The following is a 27,579-nucleotide window of genomic DNA, read 5'->3' on the forward strand; positions in this document are numbered from 1 at the left end:
ATCGCGGAGCTGCTGCTGCTGCTGCTGCTTCCAGGGGGTCGCAGGCCTTGAGGATGGAAAAGAAACCAGCAGTCTGTCTGTACATTTTGGGGTTGTTTGGTTCAGTACAAATGGAATCGAGTTGGCTGCTCGCTCACCGCCAGCACGTCTCCGATTTCGGGCCGGAGGAGATGAGACCAAGTGGATTTGGGCACCTACTGGTAACAAAACGCTGTCCCTGCTGAACTCTGCCGTCCCTCAGGAAGTGGAAAGCACATGTTTAGGTAGTGTAAGCCTTTTTCCTTTTATTTAGAATACCCTCTTTGTTTAAACAATATTCCCCCCCCAGATACAAAGTTCGGCCAGTAAAGATTACATGGAAACTGGAACACGCATCGTCTGGAATACAAGATGCACCGGATGAGGAAGTTTAAAAACTTTCCGAGCGAAAAGTAGAACAAAGAAGAAAAAAAAAAAAGTCTCCTAACATTTTCCCAAAGGTTTCACTCTCCTGTCACACACACTCTCCAAATGACAGCTAGCAAATTCAACTCTGCAAAGAGAAAACAGAGCCACGTCACTCGACAGGAGAGGGGACAAGGCTCGGGGACATGGCAGGGCTCAGCAGTGACCCCAGAGCTCTGCAGCCCCCTGGGAGCCCCCACTCACCTATGTCAACTTCTTGGCTTTGTTGTAGAGCGAATCCACTACTTTGCTCATGTTCTGAATGGTCTCGAGGGCGGCCTCGTAAGTTTTGTCTACGGGGGGTTCGTCGAAGATGATCAGGACGCCCTCGCCCTGGTCAAGGATTCCTGTGGGCACAAGCAGCTCTGAGCTCTGGGATGCTCGATGGGTCACAGCTTCCAGACAGCAGGAATTAGAGATCTACCCCAGGAAGATCTGCAGGGGCTGTGCAGGGTTTGGGAAGGGCTCACGTGTTGGGCTGGGCTGGCTGATTTTGGCCAGGACTGCTTCAGCATTCCCAGAAAAAGCCACATCCCAGAGAACTTTAGCATTCCCAGAAAAAGCCACATCCCAGAGAAGCCATCCAGGAGATGAGCATTGCTGCCATCCCCTACCACCTCCCTGCCTTCTCTGTGCCCAGCAGGAAGGCTCAGCACAGCTGGTTTATCCTGCAGCTGTGCCCAGGTGCCAGGTGGGCTCTGTCCCCTCACAGTGCCCTGTGCTGCTCCCTGGCATTGCCCTGGCTCAGCCACATCCAGGGACCACAGGACCAAGGGGACAAAAGGACCAAGGGGACAGCTGGTTATCTGAGGGGTTATTGGGGCAGCAGCCAAGCCACAGCAACCAACAGAATGTTCTGGACACAAACAGCCAGCCACAGCTTGTACAAACACAGGGCAGTCAGAGCTGAGGGATGCACTCACCATGAAACTTCTTGTCCAAGATCATCTGTGACAGTTTCCTTTCTACCTCAGCCTGAAAGTGAAGCAGAATATTAAAAAGTCTCCCAGAACACATAAAACAACATGGACTTTGCTGCTGCACACTTGACAGCCCTGGTGGGACATGAGCAGCTGCTCCTCCCTGATGCCTCAGAAAATTAGAGAGCAGCTGTTAATGAGGGAGCAGCAGGGTGTCCCCTGGCCCACAGGTGACACTGTAGCTGTCACTTCATACCTGTGGGGGTTCTGGAACTTTCTAACTCAGTTCAGCAAGGATTTAGACAAGAGTTGGCCAAGTTTTATTTAATCCACCCAGCAGAGCTCCTGCCCAGCAGCAGGAAAGGCCACAGGAGGCACAAAGCAATTTTTAGTCTGAATTTTTTCATATCCTGAATATCCTAAATTAAGGATGTGTTAAACACCACCAGCTGGGTGCAGACTGTGAGCCAGGGGAGGTCTAGGTTGGATATTAGGGAAAATTTCTTCATTGTCCAGCCCAGGGCAGAGGTGAAATCTCTGATTTAACACATTTGTGGATGTGGCACTTGGGGACATGGGTGGCTTTGGCAGTGCTGGGGGAATATCTCAATGAACTCAATGATCTCTCTTTTCCAACCTGAATGATTCAGGGATTCTGTGAGCACAAAGGCTGAGCTCAGCTCACTTCCCAAGCTCTGCCCTTAATGCCAGCACAAGACAGCAGCCCTGGGGTGCAGCTGGCTGGGATTACAGTGGATTCCCCTAAAACTGAATCTGTCTGGGATTATGTGTAAAGCACTGACTGCACAGCCAGTGTGACAGACACATCCCTAATGCCACTGCAGGCTGATTAGCTGGATCCTGGATCTTTAAGGGTCTAGCAAGGTTCCCCTGGGGGCACTCAGGGGATTAAACACAGGCCATGGGGGAACACCGGGCTGGTCACAACAGGGCAGAGGAAAATCTGCCTCCAATAGAGAGCAAGAGTAAAACCCATGGGGGAAGGGAACAGCACAGCAAAGTCTGGAGCACAGGAAGCCTCAATGCCTCCCAGGAGCTGCCTGGGTCAGAGTTTATTCCCAAGGGTGAGATTTGCCTGGAAATGCTGTGGATCTCATCTGTCACCCTTCATGTTCATGACAAATGCCATTTAAGCCCAACTCCTCTGAACACTGGCACTGATTTCTGGTGAGGTTCTTACCTTTGAGAGCTTGATGAGGCTGGATATGTGTTCAATCTATAAGAAAGACCAACATTCAGTTAATCTTCAGCTGCAATTTGGACACACAAAGAGGTTTGGGGCTCTTCCATGGACCTGCTCAAGGGCCTGGAAATGCTTTGGCCTAAATATCCCCAGTGGTTTTCTCCACTCTGCAGCTTCAGGTCCTTCAGGTTTCACATTTGATTTTAACTAAGATGGACTGGACCTTAAAGCCATTTCAGTCTGAAAGGTGAAATCTCTTCTCCAAGATTATGGCACAGAGGCCTTCAAAGCCAAATGCTGCCACCTTGAGGGTTAAAAGCCAGTCAGAGAGCATGAGAGAAACAGCTGGAAAGGCAATGACTGGAATGTGGCTCTCCAAAGGTCCCTTCAGCCTCCTCCTTGTGATTTAACATGATAACCCTGAGCTCTGAAAGTGCTGAGCAGCTCAGAGTAAGGAGTGTTCATATGGGAACAGAGGGTCCAGCCCCTCCAGGGGCTGCTGGAAACATTTACCTGTACTCTGGAGAAGGGTTCAATGACTCTGATCAGGTTCTGTTCCAATAAATTATCATAGAGCTTGGCCAGGTGAGTGTTTATGATGGGGTCGTCCCTGAGCTCCACCTTGTAGTCTGTCAGAGCCTGTGGGGACAGGGCAGGAGGAAATCATTCCACAGCAACAGCTCCTCAAGGTCCTCTGAGGATGAGATCCCCTCCCAGCCCAGCCCCATGGCTGATCCAATCCCTAATTTAGATAAAAACCAGCAGGTCACAGCAGCCTCTGCTTTGTCTCCACCCTGAGGGAGCTCAGAGAGCCCCAGAGCAGGACAGGACCCTGATGTGGGAATCCTCTGCCTGAGCTCTGCAGCATTCCTGTGAAACCAGGAAAAATTTTAGGGAGATACACATCACAGTGACAGCACCTAAAGGAAAACTGCTTCTGATTTGGCTCTGCAAAAAGAAAAAAAAAAAAAGGAAAAAAAAAAGAAAGAAAAAAAAGAAAAAAAAAGAGGGGGAAAAAAGAAGGGGGAAAAAGAGAAAAAGAAGGAAAAAAGGAGAAAAAAAAAGGAGAAAAAAGGGGAGGAAAAAAGAAGGGAGAAGAAAAAGGAAGGGAGAAGAAAAAGGAAGGGGGAAGAAAAAGGAAGGGAGAAGAAAAAGGAAGGGAGAAGAAAAAGGAAGGGAGAAGAAAAAGGAAGGGAGAAGAAAAAGGAGAAAAAACAGGAGAAAAAAAGGAGGAAAAAAAAGGAGAAAAAAAAGAAGAAAAAGAACAAGAAAAAAAGGAAAAAACTGGGTTCAACCAAGTTTCCTCCCCACGCACTGAAAACGCAGCCAGTTGATTGTTGGGGGGTATTTCTTGATGCATTCCATCAATGTTTCCATGGTTTCCTGCTGTGGGATGTAACAGCTTCTCCAACATTCCAAACCTGGCACTTCTGCCCATCCTCTGTGTCCCTGACTCACCTTTTCAAAATCTGCCAGCGACCGGTTCTTGCTGGCCTGTGCCACACACTTTAGTGCTTCTGTCTGTGGGGAAAGAGAAGCAGAGCAGGTTATTTATTTCCCTCTGGATTCTCCTCTCAGGGTGAGCACGCCAAGTGTGCAGCACCCTGGGAATGTGCTCAAACAACAAAGCAGGAATGTTCCTTGTCAGTGCCACAGGGAGAGTGAGAGCAGCTGCTGAGGGGAGGAGAAGCCTGGCAGCTGCAGGACAGGACCTGAAACATCTCCAGAGGGACAAAGCACCCTGACAGCACCAGCTGCAGGTTGGGAGTGAGTTTGATGCTGTTTTTAAGGCATTTTGGCACTTGCTTAATGAATGTGGCCATTTTGGGCCCTCCAGCACAGCTGAGTGACAGGGGCAGGGCAGCAGCTCCTATGGACAGCAGCAGGAATGAGCCTTCTCTACACCCCATAAAGCAAAAACCACATCCCCAAACAAGCCCATTTACACCCCACACTGGTAATTCCAGCAGGGAACAGCAGAGCAGAGCCCAAGGAGTGGGGAGGACAGGACAAGGACAGTCTGGTGCCTCTGGTGCACCCCAGGCTTCTGCTGCCCCATCTTTTGGGGCTGCCCTATGCAAAGCCAGGAGCTGGATTGGATCCTTGTGGTCCTTTCCCACTGGGGATATTCAGGATTGTCCCCAGGGCTGCTCTCTCCCTGCTCCCCCAGCAGGAATTGCTGCTCAGGGCTGGCTCAAAGCACAGCCAGGATCCCCTGCTCTGGGGAGGAGCCTCAGCTGCCACTCAGGGCAGAGGGATGAGGCAGGATTGGGGCTGCCCCTCCTGATCCACCAGGGATATCCCCACGTCAGACCTTTGAGCTCTGCTAATTCCCAATCCCCAGTGGGAGGGGAGCAGCAGCTCCTGCGTCACAGCAAAGCCCAGGCTGAGCTCAGCCCCTGAGGGCAGCAGGATCCCAGCCTGGCACAGCCCCTGGCACAGCCCCTGGCACCCCCTAAAAGCACCCCTGAGTTGAATTTGAGGGTGGTTTTCCCAGCCTGGCAGAACAAGCAGGGGGTTTCACACGTCCTTGGCTGCCTGAGCTGCACTGCCAGGAGTGGATTCTCAGCAGTGGATACAATGAAATAAAAGCAGCAACTCAGATTTAAGCACTGAGAGCAGGGAGACAAGGAGCTGATGGCATCAGGCAGTTTGTAGCTGATGAAGAAAAGGAGAAAAACAGGGAAAATGAAGAGAGCAGCCCAAATTCTCTGGTTGTGAAAATCACTGTAAAACCCTTTGAAGGCAACAGACTTCTGGTAATTTAATCAGGTCTGGATCTCGTTCAGGACACTCAGGAGTGATTGGTATTTTGGTATGACAAGAGCAAAGTGTTTGACAGGAAGACTGAGGCAGCATTGAGGTAAGAGGAAGGTAGAAAGGGTTAAATTTCTGTACCTGTCTTCCTGCATACCGCAGAGCAAGCTTCCCACTCACTAATGCTTGCACATCTTCTGGGCTGCAGACACAGGGGAGGGAGCAGAGGAATTATACAGGAACATGGTCAGCTTAAACCCCAGAGCACCCCAAAAATCCCCAAATGACAGCAAAGAACTGCAGCCCAAATCCAGGAGCACTGATCAGGTGATAAAGACACTGCTTGAGCCCATTAATTCAACAAAAAGCCCTTCCCCTGGAAATACAGGCAGAATTCTTCCCAGAACCAGCTGGCACCTACCTGTTGAGCATGATTTTGCACAGCAGCATGTATTTCAGAGCAGTGATGGCTTTGGGGTTGTCAATTGAATCATTGCCCTCAAACGCCTCATAAAAATATGAATAAGCTGTTTTCCAGTCCTTCTCTTCTGCTGCATGGATAATACCTGGGAGAGGCACAAACAGGTTAATTGTGAGCATGGCTGGGAGAGGACAGAATAATTTGGTTGTTCAGTGCTTTATCTATGATTTCAGTGAAGAGAAACCTTTCCTCCTGCGCCCCTCATGTCTAGCAGAAGAAAATCCACAGCCTCTCTTACAAGGACATTTTTAGCCAGACAAGCTTGGGGCACTTCAGGTGAGTGTCTGCAAAGTGGGACAGGAACAATGTGTAATGGGCCAGGAGCACAGAGTGAGGCTGGAACTGCAGTGCCTGGGGAGCTCATGGACCCTCCACCACTGGCAGCTTCCAAACTGGCCTGGAAAGTGTCAGGAACAAAGCTGATGTCACCTGAGGCAGAACTGGTGACATCCTGAGGCCCCACTGTTGTATTTGCAGGGTCCCTCATGGCAGGAAGGAAGGATGCACCTGACTCCATGTTCTTGAAGGCTAATTTATTATTTTATTATACTGTATTATATTGATGAATACTAAACTATACTAAAGAATCCAGAAAGGATACTTACAGAATGTTAAAAAAGATAGCATCAATATAATAATATTACATTAATATATTAATATAATAAGACTGTATTAATATATTAATGCTATATAGTGTTAATGCTATATAATGTTATATTAATGCTATATTAATGCTATATTAATGCTATGTTATGCTATATTATATTATGTTGTTATATTATGTTATTATATTATATATTACATTATATTAATATTATATTTATACTAGATTATTATATTTATATTATATTTGTATTATATTTATATTTATATTATATTAATATTATATTTATATTATATTAATATTATATTAATATTATATTATATTGTATTATATTATATTAATATCCATATTATATTAATATTATATTAATATAATGAAAACTTGTGACTTTTTTCAGAGTCCCAAAACAGCTTGGCCCTGATTGGCCAAAGAGTGAAAACAACTCACAGCAGAATGCAATGAAACAATCACCTGTAGGTAAACAATCTCCAAATACATTCCACATGAGCAAAACACAGGAGAAGCAAATGAAATTATTATTGTTTTCATTTTTTTCTGAGACTTTTCAGTTTCCCAGGAGAAAAATCCTGGCTGAAGGGAGTTTTTTTCAGAAAATGTGAATGTGACAGCCCCAGCAAGCACCACTTCCCATGATTCTCTCATAAAACACAAATATCAGACAAATGATGTGTCAGGACAGTGCTGGGTGCTGTCCTGGTCCTGGAGGCCTCACCTGACTGCATGTCCAGTGCTGCCTGCAGCTTGGGGGGACAGTAGATGGCATTGGCTGTAGTCCTGGCCGAGGTTAAGGCTGCTCTTGCTTTTGGCAGATTGCTCAGGGCATGGTAAGTCTTGCTCTCTAGGAGCTGCACCTCCACCAGCAGTGCCTTGTCATCCATCTTCTTCAACTCCCTGAGCAGCTGGGAGCCTGGCAGAGGGCAAGGACAGCACTGTGAGCTGCTCTGCATCATCAGCACCCACAGAATATCCACAAAACATCCACCCAAAGCCTCTCCAGGGGCACCCACCCTCCCCAGCAGCCAGGGCTGTCAGGGAGGGACAGAACTGTGAGCTGCTCTGCATCAGCACCCACAAAACATCCACAAAAAGCCTCTCCAGGGGCCATCTGTGACAGTGTTCACAGGGGTCTCAGGATGAGGGAAGAATTGAGGATCTGACTCCATGTTTCAGGAGGCTGATTTATTATTTTATGATGTATATTCTATTAAAACTATACTAAAAGAATAGAAGAAAGGCTATTTCATCAGAAGGCTGGCTAAGAATAGAAAAGGAAAGAATGATAACAAAGGTTTGTGGCTTGGACAGAGAGTCTGAGCCAGCTGGGCTGTGATTGGCCATTAATTAGAAACAACCACATGAGACCAATCCCAGATGCATCTGTTGCATTCCACAGCAGCAGAAAACCATTGTTTACATTTTGTTCTTGAAGCTTCTCAGCTGAAAATATCCTCAGGAAAGGATTTTTCAGAAAATATCATGGCTACAGCCACCCACCCTCCCCCAGCACCAGGGCTTTCAGAGAGGGACCTGAGGCTCACACAACCCGTCCTTCCAAGGAAAAGCAATGGAGAGGGAATAATGGGGGCACAGTGGCAGTGCACAGCAGGAGGATGAAGCAGTTTTGTGGCAGAGGTGTGGGGTGTGGGCAGCACAGTGCCCTGGAGGGGATGGGCAGCTGGGATGGGCACCCTGGCATTTCCCTCTGCTGCACAAGTGCCCCCTTGGCAGCATGGAGCACCCTCAAGAAACTCCTGAGGACACGGGATGAGGAAGGAATGATTTTTCTCATGACATCTGCAGGTCAGATTTAGCCTAAGAAATGTCAGGACAAGCTGCCACATCACAGCTTTGTGGTGAATGAGCAATCCCAGAGGAAACTTGTCTCCTAAAATCCTCCTCCTCCCTTGCTGTGCTCAGGAGCTGATAACCAGAGCTGAAACTGCAGAACTGGCCAGAAATAAATGGATTCTGCCTGGAAACATCCCTGAGAGACCCTGCCTGCACCTACTCCCCATGGCCACCTCCTCAGCACACAGGAATGCTGTGCACAGCACTGACATCCTGACAGGGCACAGAGCCTGCCCCAGAGGGACTTCCCAACTCCCCAGGCTGTCCCACCACCAGCCAAGGGATTAAATTAATTAAGCACAGCTTTGGAGTCAGTTTAAACCTGAGTTCATTACCTGTCCCTTTGCAAATGAGTTCTAATTCCACCCTGAATTCCATGAACTCAATATTCTGACGAGATACATGTCACCAGGGGATTCTGGACGTGACACAGGCTCGTGCCACCATACAGGTTAAGAAGGTCTGGGTCCCAGGTGAGCAGTTCAGGCTGTGCCAACACCCCTCAGACAGCTTAAACCTCACTGACAGCTTAAACCTCACTTGAACCTTCAATCTCAATTACAGCTTAAGCCTCACTTACAGCACTGCAGGCATTTGCAAAATGAGCATTTTAAAAGCACCAGGGGAGCTGCAGAGGCCCTGCTTCACTCAGCTTTGGGGCAGAGCAGGAGTTCACTGGTTCATTTCCATCCCTTGGGTGGTGCAGGGGCAAATTCTTAAAGCCTCCCTAATGACACCCACAGAGGTTTTGCCATTTCCTGAGCAAATTGGAAAAAAGTTCTTTTCTGTTTTCAGCCTCTGTGGCCAGAGCAGAATATTCCAGTAGGAGCTAAACCTGTGGCTTTCAACTGGATACAGCTCCCAAAATTATCTGCAATGAACAAATCACAGAATGGGATGGAAGGGGCCTTAAAGCTCAAAAATGGGCAGGGACACCTCCCAGGCTGCTCCAAGCCCCCCCAAACTGGTCTGAGGCCCAGGTGAGATGGGTGAGGATGGTGAAACAGAGAACAAAAACACCTCTAAGAGCTGTCATCACCCAGCTACAGACAGAACTGCACCAGCACTGAGGAATTAAAACCCAAATCCTGCAAAACCTCTCAAGGAATGTGAGACACGTGCTGGCTTTCCTTGGCAGCAGTGAATGAAAAGCAAAGATTTATCACCACCTAGTGGGAGCCTCACCTAGCTGCAGAGCTTCTTGGTACCTCTTGGTGTCAAAGTAGAGAGAGACCAGCCTGGCCTGGAGAACAGAAAAGGAAACCGGAAGAGATTTGTTTTGTGAAATGAACTTTTGTATTCTTCTCTGCACAAATTTCACTATTTTAATGTGTATTTGTCACATTGTGTGGTCCAGTCATGCAAGGCCTCCTGCACAAGGAGTAAAACTTTGCATTTTTAAAGAGAATTTCAGTGTAATTAATGCCCTCCCCTGACATTAATTGCACACAAGTGCTCTGCTTTTCCAGGTATTCAATGTGCCAAGGGGATGATGCTGCTCCCCACATTTGGGATGTGGCACCTACCTCCAGAGCCTGGCGTAGGAAAGTCCTTTTCTCTGATTTGGCCCATTCAATACACTCTAAACACAGGTCAACCTTGAAGGGAGCAGAAAGAAATAAATCAATTCTGGACATTTGCTTTGTCAGTGCCCCCCTCAAATGGGTCCCAACACCACCAGAAGTGTCAAATGGAAGCATTTGGGATAGGCAGCAATGCTCTCCCAGAGTTTAAACCCACAGTCATGGTGTATTTCCAATAAAGAAAAATAAATTTCATGTGCTTTAGGGCCTAGATAGATCAAGTAATGGTTATAAAGCAGCAGAGGTGCTGGGCTCTGCTTTGGGGGCCTCCTCCATCATTTCAAAGCACAGCAAAAAAACTCAGAATCTTCCCATCTTTTTCAGGCTGAGATTCCTTTGATGGATAAAGCAGAGCTGCTGAGATATTATTTTATCTTATCTGGCCCATAACACACAGCAAGTCATCCTGTGGTGCCAGGCTCAGGAACTGCTCTTCCCAAACCCTCTGGATTGCAGCTCAGCCCTGCAGGCCTTGTCAGCTCCTCCTCACTGCTCATTAAACGTGAGCATTTTATGAAAAGCCATTATGAAGTCTCAATTTATTACAGGGTGATAGCAGGAGCATTAGGAGCTGGAGAAATCTCCAATTTCACTGCTTTACTGGGCTCCTGGGAGCACTCTGGATGTGAGCTACCCTGAGGAAGGAGAGCATTCTGAAAGGATTTGAGATTGCTGCATCAAGGATCTCACAGGTTGATGCCATCTTTTCTTCAGGTTTTGGGTTTGGCTTCAGAATATTCTCTAAAATTACAATTTTTTCTGACTATTTATTATTTCCATCACCATTACTCCAACCTGTTCCTATGCAACTGCATTTGAACGTTGTCCTTCACACCAAATTACCCTGAGAAAAGCCTGCAGCTGCTCATTTCCTCCTGACACTTTGGGAGTTCTCCCTTCACACCTGAACATCCCAACCCATTTCTCCTGAGTTCATCTGTTCAAGAAAGAAAGGGAAATATTCTGTCACTGTTCCTCACCCACAATGAATGAGCAGCAAACAAGGGACATTGCCTGAGCTACCTGCACTAGAGGATGACAGTTCTAATTTGGTTAATTTTGGCTAATTTTGTGCTAATTTGGCTAATGAGAATGTCACCTGCCCCAGGTTGATGTCATCTTTCCTTCAGGTTTTGGGTTTGGCTTCAGAATATTCTCTAAAATTACAATTTTTACTGAATTTTTATTATTTCCATCACCATTACTCCAACCTGTTCTTTTGCAACTGCATTTGAACGCTGTCCTTCACACCAAATTACCCTGAGAGAAGCCTGCAGCTGCTCATTTCCTCCTGACACTTTTGGGAGTTCTCCCTTCTCACCTGAACACCCCACCCCATTTCCCCTGAGCTCATCTGTTAAAGAGAGGGAAATATTCTGTCACCATTTCTTACCCACAAGGACTGAGCAGCAAACAAGGGACATTGCCTGAGCTACCTGCACTAGAGGATGACAGTTCTAATTTGGCTAATTTTGGCTAATGAGAATGTCACCTGCCCCAGGTTGATCTCCTCTCTCTTTAAGGTTTTGGGTTTGGCTTCAGAACATACTCTAAAATTACAATTTTTTCTGACTTTTTATTATTTCCATCACCATTACTCCAACCTGTTCCTCCTCTGCATCAAGGATCTCACTGGTTGATGTCATCTTTCCTTCAGGTTTTGGGTTTGGCTTCAGAATATGCTCTAAAATTACAATTTTTTTCTGACTCTTAATTATTTCCATCACCATTACTTCAACTTGTTCATCTGCAACTGCATTTGAACATTGTCCTTCACACCAAATGACCCTGAGAAAAGCCTGCAGCTGCTCATTTTCTCCTGACACTTTTGGGAGTTCTCCTTTCTCACCTGAACATCCCAACCCATTTCCCCCGAGTTCATCTGTTCAAGAAAGAGGGGGAAATATTCTGTCACTATTTCTTACCCACAATGAATGAGCAGCAAACAAGGGACATTGCCACATTGCCTGGGTTACTTGACAGTTCCAATTTGGCTAATTTTGGCTAATTTGGTTAATGAGAATGTCACCTGCCCCTCAGCATGGCAGAACCTTTCCAGCCTGCAATCTGCCAGTCCCAGAGTGAGATTTCAGGGGGGTTTTGTCCCCAACCTGCTGCTCAGACCCCTCCTGTGCCACCTCCCAAGGTGCTCCTGTCCTTATCCTGCTCCCAAAAAAAGCAAAAATTGGGTAAAAAAAAAAGGAAAAACTAAGACAATGTATGCTATGGAGCTGATGAGAAGATCAGAGTCCAACCATTCCCCCAGCACTGCCAAGGCCACCACTGACCCATGTCCCCAAGTGCCACCTCCACAGGGCTTTTAAATCCTTCCAGGGACAGGGACTCCACCACCAGGGCTGGACAACCCACTCAGTAAAGGAATTTTCCCTAATATCAAATCTAAACTTCAACTTGAGGAAGCAACAAGAATCTAAGACAAATGCCCATGGTGGGAATCACTCCCAAACTGCAGCAGGGAGAGACCTGCAGTAAAAAAATGGTTATAAATTCAATTATCTGATGTTTTATTTATAAAACACATCCAAATGCATTAAAACCCTGCTTTCCTGCCATGAATAATTCTTCAGTGAGAAGCAAACTAGGTCAGATCATGGTGCTGCAGGCTTTTGAGGAACAGCCTGGTGCTGCAGCCTCACCTCCTGTCCTGTGGCTGCCTCCATGTCCAGGAAGAGGTCGAGCAGGGAGCGCACCAGGCGAGCAGCCTTGGCCTTGCTGATGGAGTTCAGGAAGGGCCTCACGTACTTCAGGAGTCCTCCCAGCTCTGCAAAAACACCAAAACATCAGATTCACCCCCCCAGCCAAGAGCTGAGCCCAGTGGAGCAGCCACACATGGCATGCACCAGGATTTGTCACAGCAAAGGTTTCCCAGGTGGGGATTTGTCACAGCAAACCTTTCCCAGGTGCTTTTTCAGCATCACCCAGAGGACAGAATGACAAATGTCACCTGCAGGGAGCCCTGGAGCAAACAGGGAATACACAGGGGCTGCAGCCTCAGCCCAGCACTGCCTGCCACTGCAGCTCCCCCAGCTGTAACTGCCTCACCTTTAAAATGTAAGGATTTGTTAAATGCTCTGAGATTTTTCTATAAAATCAGGGAGGGAGTTTATAATGTAACGATTATAATGTAAAGTTTATAATGTAAGGATTTGTTAAATGTTCTGAGATTTTTCTATAAAATCAGGGAGGGAGTTTATCATTTAGGTGTGTTTTTATTAACTCACAGTTTCATGCTTTAATCTGCCCCACCTAGCCAAGCCCAGGATGTTGGATCCTGTGACTGTTCACAGGGGTCTGAGGATGAGGGAAGAGATGAGGATCTGACTCCATGTTTCAGAAGGCTGATTTATTATTTTATGGTCTATATTACATTAAAACTATACTAAAAGAATAGAAGAAAGAATTTCATCAGAAGGCTGGCTAAGAATAGAAAAAGAAGGAATGATAACAAAGGCTTGTGGCTCAGACTCTCTGACTGAGCCAGCTCACTTGGATTGGCCATTAATTAGAAACAACCAACACAGGCCAATCACAGATCCATCACAGCATTCCACAGCATTTATTGTTAAATGTAAACAAATAACCATTGTTTACATTTTGTTCCTGAGGCCTCTCAGCTTCTCAGGAGGAAAAATCCTAAAGAAAGGATTTTTCATAAAAGATGTCTGTGACAGGATCCACCTGGTGCTCCACCACTGGAAAACCACATTCCTTAACACTCCAGCTCCACCTTGATCTGATCAGCTCTGATTTCCCTTAACTACATTTCTCTTCTAAGTCTCCTCATGAATTCACATTTATAAGAGGTGGAAAAAGGAAATGTCTTTTTTTTAATGGAGAAACACTGAAGCTGTCACAGCCAGGGAGCAGAGGAATGTGGCAGCTCCAGCACCCAGAGGCACCAGGGAACGTTGGAAGTGCAGAGCACAAGTGAAAAGTCTCCTACAACAAACACCACGTGGCTTTGGGGAGGTCCTGCTCCCACTTTGGGAAGATGATCCTGCAGGGGCAGGGTTCAGTGCTGACTCATCAGCACCAAGTCTGCACACTGAAACCACAGCTCTCTCTGCCCCAGATTTCCCACTCTCACCCAAATATCAGGTGGATCTCACACTACTGTGTTTACAAGGTTGCACAGAAAAGCAAAATCAAAACAAAGGTGGCAATGACTAATTCAGAAATCTTCTACACCAAACTGGTACTGAATCAAAACTAAAATAAGAGATTAGTCTAATTTTATTTCAATTAGTATATGGAGGAGTATCAGGAGAATTTCAGGTTGGAAGGATTCCAATAAAAACAAATGTAAACAAGGGTTCCTCTGTATTTCATTTAGCAGTAATGCAAAAGAATGCTAATGCTAATTGTTATAACAACATCTTATTAATATCTGCACATTATTCTTCATCTTTTTTATTTTTAACCTATTTACTTGAAGTTTAATCAAGCCTGATACACCTCATTTATCACACCCTTAACACGTAGAACTCACTTTTTCCAATCACTCACAGTGATCACAGAATCCCAAAAAGGTTTGGGTTGGGAAGGACCTCAAAGCCCACCCAGTGCCACCCCTGCCATGGCAGGGACACCTCCCACTGTCCCAGGGGGCTCCAAACCCTGTCCAGGCCTTGGCACTGCCAGGGATGCAGGGGCAGCCCCAGCTGCTCTGGGAATTCTATTCCAGGGCCTGCCCACCCTCCCAGGGAACAATTCCTCATTCCCAATATCCCATCCATCCCTGCCCTCTGGCACTGGGAGCCATTCCCAAGTCATGTCCAAGTCCCTCTCCAGCTCCTGGAAGGTTTCTGAACATCTCAAAGTGCAGATTTAGAACAAACAGAACTTAACTCAAGTGTGATCCTCAGCTTTAATTCCCAAACTGCAGAGCAGGAGATCCTGACCCTGCAAAGCACCAACCCTGACCCTGCAAAGCACCAACCCTGACCCTGCAAAGCACAAACCCAGAGCCCAGCAAAGCACAAACCCTGACCCAGTAAAGCACAAACCCAGAGCCCAGCAAAGCACCCAAATCTGAGCCCAGCAAAGCACAAACCCAGAGCCCAGCAAAGCACCAACCCTGACCCTGCAAAGCACAAACCCTGACCCAGTAAAGCACAAACCCAGAGCCCAGCAAAGCACAAACCCTGACCCAGTAAAGCACAAACCCAGAACCCAGCAAAGCACAAACCCAGAGCCCAGCAAAGCACAAACCCAGAGCCCAGCAAAGCACAAACCCAGAGCCCAGCAAAGTCCCCAGATTCACTACAAGAACACCACAGGGTGCTCTGTGCCACAGCTGCTCCCAGAAAAGCTTCATTTTCTCTCTGCCACAGCATAAACAAGCAGATTTTCCTACACTTAAGGTGCAGCTACTTCCACACCTCAGACTGCAAGCTGCAGGCAGTGCTCACTCCACAAGGAACCTGCTGCTCCATGGCTTTCCCCACACCACCCAGTCTGGGTTTATTTAACCTCCAGTACAAGTCCTGGATGCAAATCCCAATTATTTTAATGCAAGGCAAATGCTTTGGTCTCACACACAGCAAACAAACACAAACAAGCACAACCCAACAAATCAGCTGTGCACAGAGCTCCTCTCCAGCATCTGCTGGGAGCTGGGAAAGGTGGGCTCTGGATTGAATTGAGGCTCTCCAAGACCCAGCAGCTCCCAAGCAGCACCAGGAACCCTCCCCCTGTGCATCCCTGCCTCCCCCAGCTCCTCAGGACCAGTGGGATCAGTGCCCAACTCACTCTTTCCCACAGGAACTGCAGAATAAAGAAGGAAAACTCCAGTGGAACACACTGCACTGTTTAGCATCCCATGATGTGCCCCAGAACTCCCCAGAAAGCAGAGCCCAAGCCAACAGCTGGAATGCAGCTGTGCATTCTGCAAACTCCACACTCAGCCAGGCAGCCTCAAAGTTCCCACAGAAATTTCTCTCTCCTACCAACGTAACCAGCAACTATTTTTAGGGTTTGATTTTTCTAAAGAAAATGCAATGCCTGGTAAAGGGGTGGGATTGACAGCTCTGCAGGAGTGATAAGCAGCAGCAGCTCTGGAAAATGAAGCCTGCAGCTCATCCTCAGGGAAGTGCTTCCACCAGCTAACACTGCACACATCCAAATTCCCAATCCCAGATATTCCAACCCTACAGCTCTGTGAAATGCTATAAAAATCTGGAACTGCCACAAAGAAAAGTAACCACCAGCTAACACTGTACATGTCCAAATTCCCAATCCCAGATATTCCAACCCTACAGCTCTGTGAAATGCTATAAAACCTGGAACTGTCACCAGAAAGAAAAGTAACCAATCTACAAGTTTAGTAATCAATCTACAATTTTATCTGCTTGGTAAAGATTAAAGATTGAAGGGAGTCAATTCTATTATTGTTATTTTTGTAAAGAAAGGCTGCAGCTCAGTAGCAACAGAATCACAGAATGGTTTAGGTTGGAAGGGATCTTAAAGTCCATCCAGTGCCACCCCTGCCATGGCAGGGACACCTTCCATTGTGCCAGGGGGCTCCAGTCTGGCCTTGGCACTGCCAGGGACCCAGGGGCAGCCCCAGCTGCTCTGGGAATTCTATTCCAGGGCCTGCCCACCCTCCCAGGGAACAATTCCTCATTCCCAATATCCCATCCATCCCTGCCCTCTGGTACTGGGAACCATTCCCTGGGTCCTGCCCAAGTCCCTCTCCAGCTCCTGGAGCCCATTAAGGCACTGGAAGATTTCTAAACATCCCAAAATGCAGATTTAGCACAAACAGAACTTAATGGACAGTGCAGTCACCACCCCTTGGGGGACTGGAACCCCTCAAACCTGTCCCAGAATTTCCTGGCTAAAACCAAACTCTGTGCAGTGAAAGGCCCAGGGTGAAATCCCAGCGTGAGCCCAGCACTGGGGGCAGCTGTACCTGGTGAAAGGCACAGGATGAAATCCCAGCCCTGGGGGCTCTGGGGGCAGCTGTACCTGTGATGGTGCTGCTGCCCCCAAACTGTCACTCCTACCCAGACAGGTGACAGGAGGGGAAGGGCCAGAGCCCTTCCCACAGCTCCAGCAGCACCCTAAGCCAGGGTAGCCTGTCCTTCATCGCCACAACTCCAGAAAACACCTCCAGGTCCTGCTGATCTCCCTCTGAGCTGCACACACACAAGGGGCTCCTGAATGGCTCTAAGTTCATTTCCTTCCCTCCAGAACTCACTCTGCAGTTATTGGTGCCTTTAACAGACCACAAATACATCCCATGTCTGCCTCTCACAGCCCTGAGTTTGGTAAGTTCACAGTGGTACTTTTAATTCCTCAACCTTCCCCTTCAAAGAAAATAAAGCCATCAACCACCACCCTCTGGGAAAACCCTGGAGCTCTTTATCCTTGTACCAAACTTCAGCTCAAACTCAACCCTGCAGAGCTGAGGAGGCCACAAGAACTCTGCCCACCATCCACACTGACCTGGAGAAACTCTGATTTCCCCTTTTTCACCCAAACACACACATCTGCCCTGCTGATCATGTTTGGTGCTCTCTGCTGAGCAAAGAGCAGGGTGCAAAGGGCACTGGCACAGCACAGACACCCACAGAGCTCCTGACCTTAGCCAGGAAGGGCACAGGCACAGCAGCTTCCTCAGGAAAAGCCTGAGCTGATCTGAGGGGTTTGTTTGTCCCCAGAGACCCCAAAAGCAGGAATCAGAGGAACCTGAGTGAGGTGACAAGGACAGCACCTTTCAGGAGCAGTCAGCCCTGTCCAAGTGCCACCCACAGTGGGACAGGGCTGGAATGCCCAGCCCAACTCGAGTTTCCCCAGGGACACCAAGGGACATTGCACAATAGACACAAACTGTGACCTGGAGCTGTGGCTGAGCCCTCAGGAACTTTCCATGAGCTGCTCTGGTGTCCCTTGCAGTGGGATTGAACTGCTGCTGGGTGCTTTCCCCACCCCACAGGAAACATTTCCACAGAAAACTCTGGGCACAGACACAGAGTGTCCTGAAATGCTCCAGGAAAAAGGCACAGCCCCAAACTGCTGAGTGCAAAACAACCAAGGGCTGCCTTGAGGAGACAGCAACAGACTCCAAATCATCACTGAACAGAGAACTCAACTCCATCCCTGTCCCCTGGCACTCACAATAGAGGGACTGTCCCCTGCAGAGCTGGACAGGGGCTGCTGATGTCATGGCCAGCAGATAAATCAATGGATTGTGAGAGATGCTGGTGAGAAAATATTTCATGGGACAAACTTTGCCATTTAAAAGCAAGCAGGAGACACCTCTCATCTCAAACAGAACAACTTAGCAAAACTTCAGTCACCCACACTGAAACAGCCCCACATCAAAGGCCACAGACTGAACTGTGCATTGTTTGGAACACTGGGTCAAGCAACAGCAGATTAATATTGATGTTCTTTATTTGGATTTTAGTTTCTGTCCTGTCTCTGAGAGAGCACTTCCTGCCAAAAGCTGTTTTTCCAGCTGTCCCACTAAGCAAGGAGATAAATCCTTATTCAGGCAGGATCTCCTGGCTGTTACCCCAACTCCTGATTTCAGGCTCACCTTCTGCCTGCCCAGTCTTGGCCAGCAGTGACCCCAGCTCCAGGATGCTCTGCTCTTTGACTTGCACTGCTTCCTCATCGTTTTCCTGGACATCACGTTTCACTGGGGAGAGAAAGAGCAGGAAAGTTGCCTTGAGTGGTGTTTGAGGTGGAAACCATCCCTGCTGCTCAGCTCCTGGGTGTGTGCCCTGAGCAGAACCTGCTCCAACAGGGAGCTCAGCCTGGCCCAAGAGCTCTGGGAAGTTTAAATCCAGAGCAGGGAAGTTTGCAGAGCTCTGTGCTCCACAGAGGTTTTACCAGCCCTGATCACTCCAGCTCCAGGTTTGAACAATCTCAGCTTGTGTCACTCAGAGCCAGCACCACACACCAGAGCACAAGAGACATTTAATGGCATTTCTGGGGTTGGACGCTCCACTCTGGCATTGCTGCTGTTGCTGCTTTGTGTATTAAACTGAGATCCCACGGACAAGCACAGTGAGGTGGGTACAGCCCTCCCCACCCTGGTGTCCTGGCAGTGCCACCACCCTCTGCTCCGAGGCAGATAAAGGGACAAGTGACAGGCAGCAGCACAGCCCCAGCTCCATGGGAGTGATCCATCCCTCCCTGCCACCACCCCCAGCACAGGGAGCTGCTCCAACTCCACACAAACAGAACCAAACCCGGCTCTGGGAACTGCAGCTGCGGCTCTCACCGCTCTGATTCCCCACCAAAAGTGAAAGAACCTCGCTCTGAAGGAGGAAAACATCACAGCGACACTGCCAGGGCCACTCCTGACGCTGCCACCCACACCAGGGGCTGAGTCCTGGCCGAGCCCGACCCCGGGACGAGCAAAACACGGCGGGACAAACAAACAGACAGAGCTCTGAGAGCCGGGCAGCACCGGGAAACTCGGAAACTTCCCCGACAAAGTGAGGGGACAACGGGGGTGACAACATCTCCACAGAGGTCACCAGGACCAAGCACACCGAGCACCCCCGGCCCCGCGCGGTGCCCGCACCCCCGAAGCACCGAGCGCTCCCCGGGCGGGGAGAAGCGAACCCCGAGGGAGCCGCTCCGGCCGCGGCACCGGCGGAAACATCGGAGGCTCCCGGCCTAGGGCACGGCGGGACCGGGCCGTGACACCGCGCCCCGAACCGCCCCGACACCCCGCGCTACCGGCACCGTCCGATCGGGGCTCCCGGGCCGCCGCGTTCATTCCAGCGGGACTGGGAGGAGCGGCCGGCCGGGCTCCGGGGCTGCTCCGAGCGGCTCCGCGGGCACGCAGCGGGCACCGGCCCCGCCGCCGCACCGACAGCCGCTGCCGCCCGTGCCCCCACGCGCGGGGGCCGCCGCCGGTGCCGTCCCGGCGCGGGGCAGCGCAGCGGGGCCGGGCCCAGGCCGCGCTCCCGCCCGGCGCGCACGGTGAGTCAGCAGCGGCGGCGGCGCGGGGCTCGGCGCGGCGCGGGCGGCGGCGGGGCGCGGGCGGCGCGGGCGGCGGGCCGGCGCTCACCGATGGAGTGCAGGATGCCGATGGAGGCCTCGCGGTCGGTGGAGAGCAGGGACTGCGCGCGCTGCAGCTCCAGCACCGCCGCCGCCGCCATCTTGCCGCTCCTCCGCCTCGCCGCCAGCACGGAAGCGGCGCCGCGGCCACGCCCCTTCCGCGCGCGCGGCATGCTGGGAACTGCAGTCCCGGGCTCGCGGGCGTTGGAACGAGCGGGGAGTGCGGAGGGGCGGGGCTGGGAGGAGGGGTTTAGTGAACTGCGCCTGCGCAGACGGCAGGGGGCGTGGTGCCTGTTTGGGGCGCGGCCTGGTGAGCTATTTCGGTAGCTGGGTGGGCGTGGCCTGGGTGGGCGTGGCCTGAAGGGGGCGAAGGGAGAGCGCAAGGCTGAGGCAGTGACGTATGAAGGGCGGGGCTTGAGGCGGGGTCTGCTCCCGGCACACAGCGCTGATTGGAGGAAGGGTCTGAGCTGGGGGCGTGGCTTTTGGCCAGGGGCGTGGCAGGCGAAGAGCGCGAAGGTCATGGGAGGGGGCGTGGTCCAAAGGGGGCGTGGCCTTAAAATAGGCGGGATTACGCCGGGGACGTGGGCGTGGTCTGTGCTAAGGGTGGCGTCATTGTGGGCGTGGTCGTATAATGGGTGTAGCCAGTGGGCGTGTCCGGTGTCTCTCGGGGGCCCCCGGGAAGGAGCGGGGCACGCCGGGCCCGGGGGGGCCTCGACTGGGACCGGCGCGGGTCCCGGGACACCGGGAAAGGCGCTGGGGCTGGGAGGGGCCGGGGGTCCCACACGGAACAGCCCCAGCCGTGGGTCCGGGGCTGGAGGGGGCACGTCCTGCTGGGGGTCCCCGAGGATCCACATCCCCATGAACCCCTCAGCGCCCCGGACAGCCCCGGGGAGCGGGGAGAGACCAGCAGGGCCTGGCACCTGTGCGGGATCCTGTCCCTGTGTCCCCAAGGGGATCCTGTCCCTCTGTCCCCGGGAATCGTCCTGTCTCTCTGTCCCGGGGGAGAATCCTGTCCCTGTGTCCCTGAGCAGGATCCTGTCCATGTGTCCCAGGGATGATCCTGTCCCTGTGTCCCCAAACACGATCCTGTCCCTGTGACCCTGAGCAGGATCCTGTCCCTGTGTCCCTGACAAGGATCCTGTCCCTGTGTTCCTGTCCTTGTGTCCCTGAGGAGGATCCTGGTCCTGTGTCCCCAGGCATTATCCTGTCCCTGTGTCCCCGAGCAGGATCCTGTCCCTGTGTCCCCAAGCAGGACCCTGTCTCCAACCCCACAGTGGTGACCCTGTCCCCTCCCGGCCGCCCTGAGTGTTACAGACCCTTTCCCGTTGTGTTTCCCAGTGCTGCTCCCTCCCCTCCCACCCCTTTCCCTGCTCCCGCTGCAGGGGCACGGGCTGGGGGCACACCCGGCCTTGCACCCTCAGCTGGTCAGGAAACAGCCCCAAATCACCCTGAGCCCCTCAAATCACACTGACCCCCCCAAATCACACCGAGCTCCCAAATCACCCTGAGCCCCCAAATCACACTGAGCCCCCAAATCACACTGAGCTCCCAAATCACCACTGAGCCCCCAAATCACACTGAGCCCCCAAAGTCACCCACGGCTAAGCCCATCCTGCTGTGTCCCCGAGCAGCCCTCAGAGCAGCCCCTTTCTGCCACTGGAAAAGCCAATTTAATCCCTGGAAGGGTCAGGTTTATATCAAATGGGGAATAAAACCAAAACCCTGGGGAGTCATGTAACTGTGGGATCCTCCAGGAGGGATCACAGCAGGATCCCAAGGGCACTGTGAGATCCCCCAGGAAGGATCACAGGGGAATCCTAATGTCACTTTGGGATCCCAATGTCATTGTTGGCTCCCAATGTCACTGTGGGATCCCCCAGGAAGGATCACAGTGGAATCCCAATGTCACTTTGGGATCCCAATGTCACGGTGGGATCCCCCAAGAGGGATCACTGTGGGATCCCAATGTTGCTGTGGGTTCCCAAGGTCATTGTTGGATCCCAATGTCACTGTGGGATCCCCCAAGAGGGACCATGGTAGGTTCTCAATGTCCCTGTGGGATCCCAATGTCACAGCAGGACCCCAGCGTTGCTGTGGGATCCCAATGTCATTGTGGGATCCCCCAGGAAGGATCATGGTGGGATCCCAATGTCACTGTGGGATCTCCCAGGAGGGATCACAGAAGTATCCCAATGTCACTGTGGGATCCCAATGTCATTGTTGGATCCCAATGTCACAGCAGGATCCCAATGTCACTGTGGGATCCTCCAGGAGGGATCACTGTGGGATAACAATGTCACAGTGGGATCCCAATGTTGCTGTGGGATCCCAATGTTGCTGTGGGATCACTGTGGAATCCCAATGCCACTGTGGTATCTCCCAGGAGTGATCATGGTAGGTTCTCAATGTCACTGTGGGATCCCCCAGGAAAGATCACAGCAGGATCCCAATGTCACTGTGGAATCCCAATCTTGCTGTGGGATCCCAATGTCACTGTAGGATCTCAATGTCCCTGTGGGATCCCCAGGAGGGATCACAGCAGGATCCCAAGGTCACAGTGGGATGCCAATGTCACTGTGGGATCCCCCAGGAGGGATCACAGCAGGACCTCAATGTCACTGCCAGATCTCCCAGGAGGGATCATGGTGAGATCCCAATGTCACTGTGGGATCCCAATGTCACTGTGAGATCCCCCAGGAGTGATCACCATGGGATCCCAATGTCCCTGTGGGATCCCCCAGGAAGGATCACTATGGGATCCCAATGTTCCTGTGGGATCCCAATGTCACAGCAGGATCCCCATGTCACTGTGGGATCCCCCAGGAGTGATCACGATGGGATCCCAATGTTGCTGTGGGATCCCCATGTCACAGTGGGATCCCAATGTCACTGTGGGATCCCAATGTTGCTGTGGGATCACTGTGGGATCCCCATGCCACTGTGGGATCCCCCAGGAGTGATCACCATGGGATCCCAATGTCACTGTGGGATCCCCCAGGAGGTGCCAGCCCTGGGGACAGGCACAGAGAGGTGGCACCAATGTCCCCTTCAGCAGCCAGGTTTTGGTGCCCAGCAGTTGATGTTTAATGGGTCAGGGGGTCTGTGTGGAGCTGGGGGGCTGAGGGGGCCGTTCCCCCTCCTCTGCCTCCCTGCGGCGGGAAAATCCAGGGGAGCAGCCCCTGGGATCCCTGGCTCTGAGACTGACCCAGCCACCCCCAGCTCATCAACCGATGGCAGCCAGGTCCTGCAGCACCAGGATGGACCCAGCCCTGTGCTCCTCCAAACTCCATGTAAGAAAACTCTCAAAAATTGAGAGATGAGGCATTAAAGCCCCAACAGGAGCCTTCAGGCAGGTAATGGAGCTGGGATTTTATGAAGGAAAAGCCAGGGACCTGTGGGTACATGAGCAGGATTCTGTGTGCACCAGGCACATCCTGGCATTCTGGAGAGTCTGCCCACCCTGGCACTGAACCTGTCCCTGGATTTAATGAACCCACTCCAAAAAAGAACATTAAACAGGTTTTGAACCCCACATTCACCCCTGAAACCCAGTGGGCACAGGGTGGCAGAGGGTGGTGCAGGCTGAGATGCAGTCCGTCTGTCCATCCATCCATCCCCATCCATCATCTCTCATCTATCCCTCATCCATTATCCATCCATCCTTCATCCATCCATCCATCCATCCATCCATCCATCCATCTATCCATCCATCCATCATCCATCCTTCATCCATCCATCATCCATCCATCCATCATCCATCCATCCGTCCATCATCCATCCATCCATCCATCCATCCAGCCATCATCCATCCATCCATCCATCCATCCGTCCATCATCCATCCATCCATCCATCCATCCATCCATCCATCATCCATCCATCCATCCATCCATCCATCCATCCATCCATCTATCCATCCATCCATCCCAGAGGAAGCAGACAAAGACAAGCAGATAATTTGCCATGCTGGGGGGTGATTTCTTTTCCCTTATTAATAATAATGACAGCAACTAATAAAAATAACGAATAATGAATAAAAAGTGGGAGATTGGGCCAAGGGAATCATTTGTCCAACCTGAACCAGCAGTTTCGGGATAAAAACAATGGAAACAGGGAGTGGGATCAGGCAGTGTCATGGTCCTGGCAGTGCAGGGGTTAAACCCTGATGGGGGAATTGTGGCTTTTGGGGTGTCCTCTGATGGGTGGTGCCATGGGGAGACATTCCCAATTTTCTGTTTTGGGGGTGCCATCCCCCCTTCCCCTGTCACCGTTTCCCCCGTTCATGTCCAGAGGGGCAATCAGGGCTGGATCAGGGAGGCCGAGCTGGGCACGGATGAGGGGGCACCCCCAAGGTCCCTGCAGGGGTGACTCCTTCACCCCCCCAGACAGGACAGGGACAATCAGTGACCTCTGGACCGCCCTGGCCCCGGGTGTGGCTGCATCCCCCGAGACCGGAGCGAGCACCGGGACCGAGCTGGGGATCCCCAGAGTGGGGGGTGTGACCCCTGAGGGGCACCCCAAGCCCGAGGGTGTTCCCGGCGTGTCCCTGGTGTGTCCCTGGCGTGTCCTCGGCGTGTCCCTGGGGTTTGCACACATGTGTGGGACAGCTCGGAGTGGGTGGCACCCCTCATGGGCACGGGGGTGCCTGGGGACCCTCCACACGCGCTCCCCGCAGGTGGGGAGCCCCCTGCACACCGCTCTGCTCTGCCTGCACATCCCTCTCCCCCCTGCACGACCCCCTCGCCCCCCTCCCCCCTCCCGCTGCCGCCCCATAATCGGCTCCAGCTGCACAAACATTCCCGCACCCGGAGCCGCCGCCGCCTCCGGAGCCGCCCCCGCGCCCGCCCGGACCCTCCCCCGAGCCCCCTCTGGGCCCCCCGGCCAGCCCGGACCCTCCCCCGGAGCCCCCTGGGCCCCCCGGCCGGACCCTGCCCCGGCCAGGGCAGCTGCGGAGCCGCGGGGCTGAGGGACAGCCCGGGCTCAGCCCTGCGGGACAGGGAGGGGAGGGGGCCTGGGGGTGGGGAAGGGACCGTGTCCATCCATCCATGTCCATCCATCCCGTCTGTGTCCATCCACCTCACATCCACCCATTTCACACATGTGCATCCATTGATGTCCACCCATCCAATATCTATCTATCCACCCATCCAGCCTTCCATCATCCATCCATCCATGTCCATCCATCCATTCATCCATCCACCCATCCCATCTGTGTCCACCCATCCTGAGCCTACTCATTCCATCCATGTCCATCCACTCCATGTCCATCCATCTCACATCTACCCATTGCACACACTGGACATCCATTAATGTCCATCCAATATCCATTCTCCCATTCATCCCTCCATCCATCCATCCATCCATCCATCCATCCATCCACTCATTCCATGCCCATCCATCCATCATCCATCCATCCATCCATCCATCCATCATCCATCCATCCATCCATCCATCCATCATCCATCCATCCATCCATCCATCCACCCATCCATCCATCCATCATCCATCCACCCATCCATCCATCCATCCACCCATCCATCCATCCATCATCCATCCACCCATCCATCCATCCATCATCCATCCACCCATCCATCCATCCATCCATCCGTCCATCCATCCATCCATCCATCCATCCATCCATCCATCATCCATCCATCCCTTGTCCATTCACCCAACACTCTCTGGACAGGCCCTGGATGTTGGTGGGCTCCCACTCTCACCCATCCCAGCTTCTCCATGAGCTGCACCAGAATGGAGCTGGCAGCCCATGCCCACCCACCCACCCTGTGTCCATCCTTCCCAGCTTCTCCAGAAGTTCCCCAGGATGGAGATTGGGTCCATCCATCCCTACCCTACAGGAGCGGTGTTGGGATGGAGCCAGGGCCCCCCATCCCTGTGTCCAGGGGAGGGGAGGGCGCTGTGGAAGGCACAGCTCATCACACCCACTGTCCCCAAGCTCTCCAGGACAGTGCTGGGATGTGGAGGTGGCCCCACATTCCCCATTCCCCCTCATTCCCACATTCCCCCAAATTCCCCATTCCCCCACGTTCCACATTCCCCCACATTCCCCATTCCCCCTCATTCCCCATTCCCCCACATTCCCACGTTCCCATTCCCCCACGTTCCCCATTCCCCCGCATTCAGCTGTGTCCCCGTACAAAGCCAGGATCCCACACGGCTCGGGGACAGTGACACGGATGGATCCCACCCCACCGTGCCCACCTGGCCGGGATGGGGACAGGACGGGGCTCCTGTCCTGGCCCCCGGGGTGCCGGTCCCGTCCCGTCCCGGCGGCTCCGTCTCCTTTAAGAGCGGCCGGAGCGAATTGAGCCGCCTGTCCCCGCTGGCGCCCGGCCAGGCCCGGCCTCGGCCGCGGCCAGATCCCGCTGCAGCGCCCGCCCGGCGGGGACAGCCGGCCCGGGGACAGCCGGGGACAGCCGGGGCCCCGCTGGGTGCTGGGTCACTGCTGCGGGTGAAGGCACACGGAGCCAGAGGGTGGGGACAGCCGGAGATGTCCCCATTAAGTCTCAGGACTTGTCGTACCAAGATCGTGGAGATACGTGAAGTGTAGCAGAGAGATGTCCCTTGTCACATCTGTGTGCCCTGTCACCTCCGTGTCACTGCTGGAGAGCGGGACAAGGGGGGGGGTGGCAGGGGAGGGGACAGGGGAGATGGATCCCACTGCCCTGAGGGAATTGTGACTCGGGGTGAAAAAGGGACAGTTTGGGGACAGGGGACAGAACAGAACAGGGGAACCTGGGGGCCACGGGGACAGGGAACAGAACAGCCCCAGGAGACAGGACAACCCCCATGAAGGACAAGGGACAGGAGAGCCCATGGATAAGGGGACAGGACCAGCAGCAGGGGACAGCAGTGACCATGGCCTGGGTCCCCGGAGCACTGGGACAAGCAGCGCTGGGGACACCGCATGGCCCAGGGTCCTGCTCCCAGCTCCTCCTCCTCCTGTCCCTTGCCTGCAGTGCTGTCACCGCCGGGGCTGTCCCTGTGCTGGGACACTCCAGAGCTGTCACCACGGCTGAGCTGAGCCCTGTCCCCATGCCCAGGAGCACTGGTGGCACTGGTGGCCCTGGTGGCACCGCTGTGATGAGTTGCGGGTGCTCGGGGCCGGCCCGGCTTTGGCGTTAATTGATTAATTGACTCCCGCGGCGGTGGCAGCTGTGAAAACAGAGCGGGGCTCATTAGGGGACATCAAAGGACAGCCGGGAGGGGACACGGCCCGAGCCGCTGGCGTTTGCTCCCTCTTCACCCGGCTTAAAAGGGGAGGAGGAGGATGGGAGTCACTGATCTGGGGACAGCCCTGCTCAGCGAGGCGGTCCCTGCCCCCTGTCCCTGTCCCTGGGATTAGTGGCACAAGTTTCCCTGCCCCCTGTCCCTGAGACTGGTGGCACTTGGGGGCACCCATTCTTTGGGTGACATCCCCAAGGTTACCTGGACATGGGGTGACCCATCCCTGGGGTTAGCTGGGTTTGGGGTGACCTCTCCTCAGAGATCAATGATCTGCTCCTGGGGTGACCCATCCTTGGGGTCACCCATCCCCAGGGTGACCTGTACCCAGGGTGACCCATGTCCACAGAGATCCATCTTTGGGGTGACAGAACAGGGGACAGAGGGGACACACGCTGACTGCTGCTTGCAGACACCCTCCAGCTCCTCC

At 52.3% G+C, this 27,579-nt stretch overlaps 1 protein-coding gene across 1 annotated transcript; it reads right to left on the bottom strand.

The window, feature by feature from the left end:
• Positions 1 to 264: 264 nt before the first annotated feature.
• On the bottom strand, positions 265 to 20,046 carry PSMD11 (proteasome 26S subunit, non-ATPase 11). The gene is made up of 14 exons (XM_054281485.1): positions 19,917 to 20,046; positions 18,429 to 18,530; positions 12,520 to 12,644; positions 9,806 to 9,877; positions 9,465 to 9,522; positions 7,144 to 7,338; positions 5,747 to 5,891; positions 5,467 to 5,527; positions 4,027 to 4,089; positions 3,082 to 3,207; positions 2,566 to 2,601; positions 1,368 to 1,419; positions 649 to 791; positions 265 to 532 (listed from the first exon to the last, which is right to left on the bottom strand). Exons 1-13 carry the CDS (start codon positions 20,005 to 20,007, stop codon positions 649 to 651), a joined length of 1,269 nt encoding a protein of 422 aa, XP_054137460.1. The 5' UTR covers positions 20,008 to 20,046; the 3' UTR covers positions 265 to 532.
• Between the last annotated feature and the right edge of the window lie 7,533 nt (positions 20,047 to 27,579).

The sequence above is a fragment of the Melozone crissalis genome, unplaced genomic scaffold (assembly GCF_028551555.1).
Source record: "Melozone crissalis strain CALT ecotype California unplaced genomic scaffold, PUWL_Pcris_2 ptg000032l_1, whole genome shotgun sequence".
Taxonomy (NCBI): Eukaryota; Metazoa; Chordata; class Aves; order Passeriformes; family Passerellidae; genus Melozone; species Melozone crissalis.

What these genes read in the sequence shown, in the direction of transcription:
- PSMD11 (XM_054281485.1), bottom strand. Translation starts at nt 20,007, where the DNA reads ATGGCGGCGGCGGCGGTGCTGGAGCTGCAGCGCGCGCAGTCCCTGCTC. An exon ending in AGGCAGCCACAGGACAGGAG is followed by an intron (nt 9,878 to 12,519) that starts GTGAGGCTGCAG and finishes GCTCCCTTCAAG; the next exon opens with GTTGACCTGTGTTTAGAGTG. An exon ending in CCAAGAAGCTCTGCAGCTAG is followed by an intron (nt 7,339 to 9,464) that starts GTGAGGCTCCCA and finishes GCCCTCTGCCAG; the next exon opens with GCTCCCAGCTGCTCAGGGAG.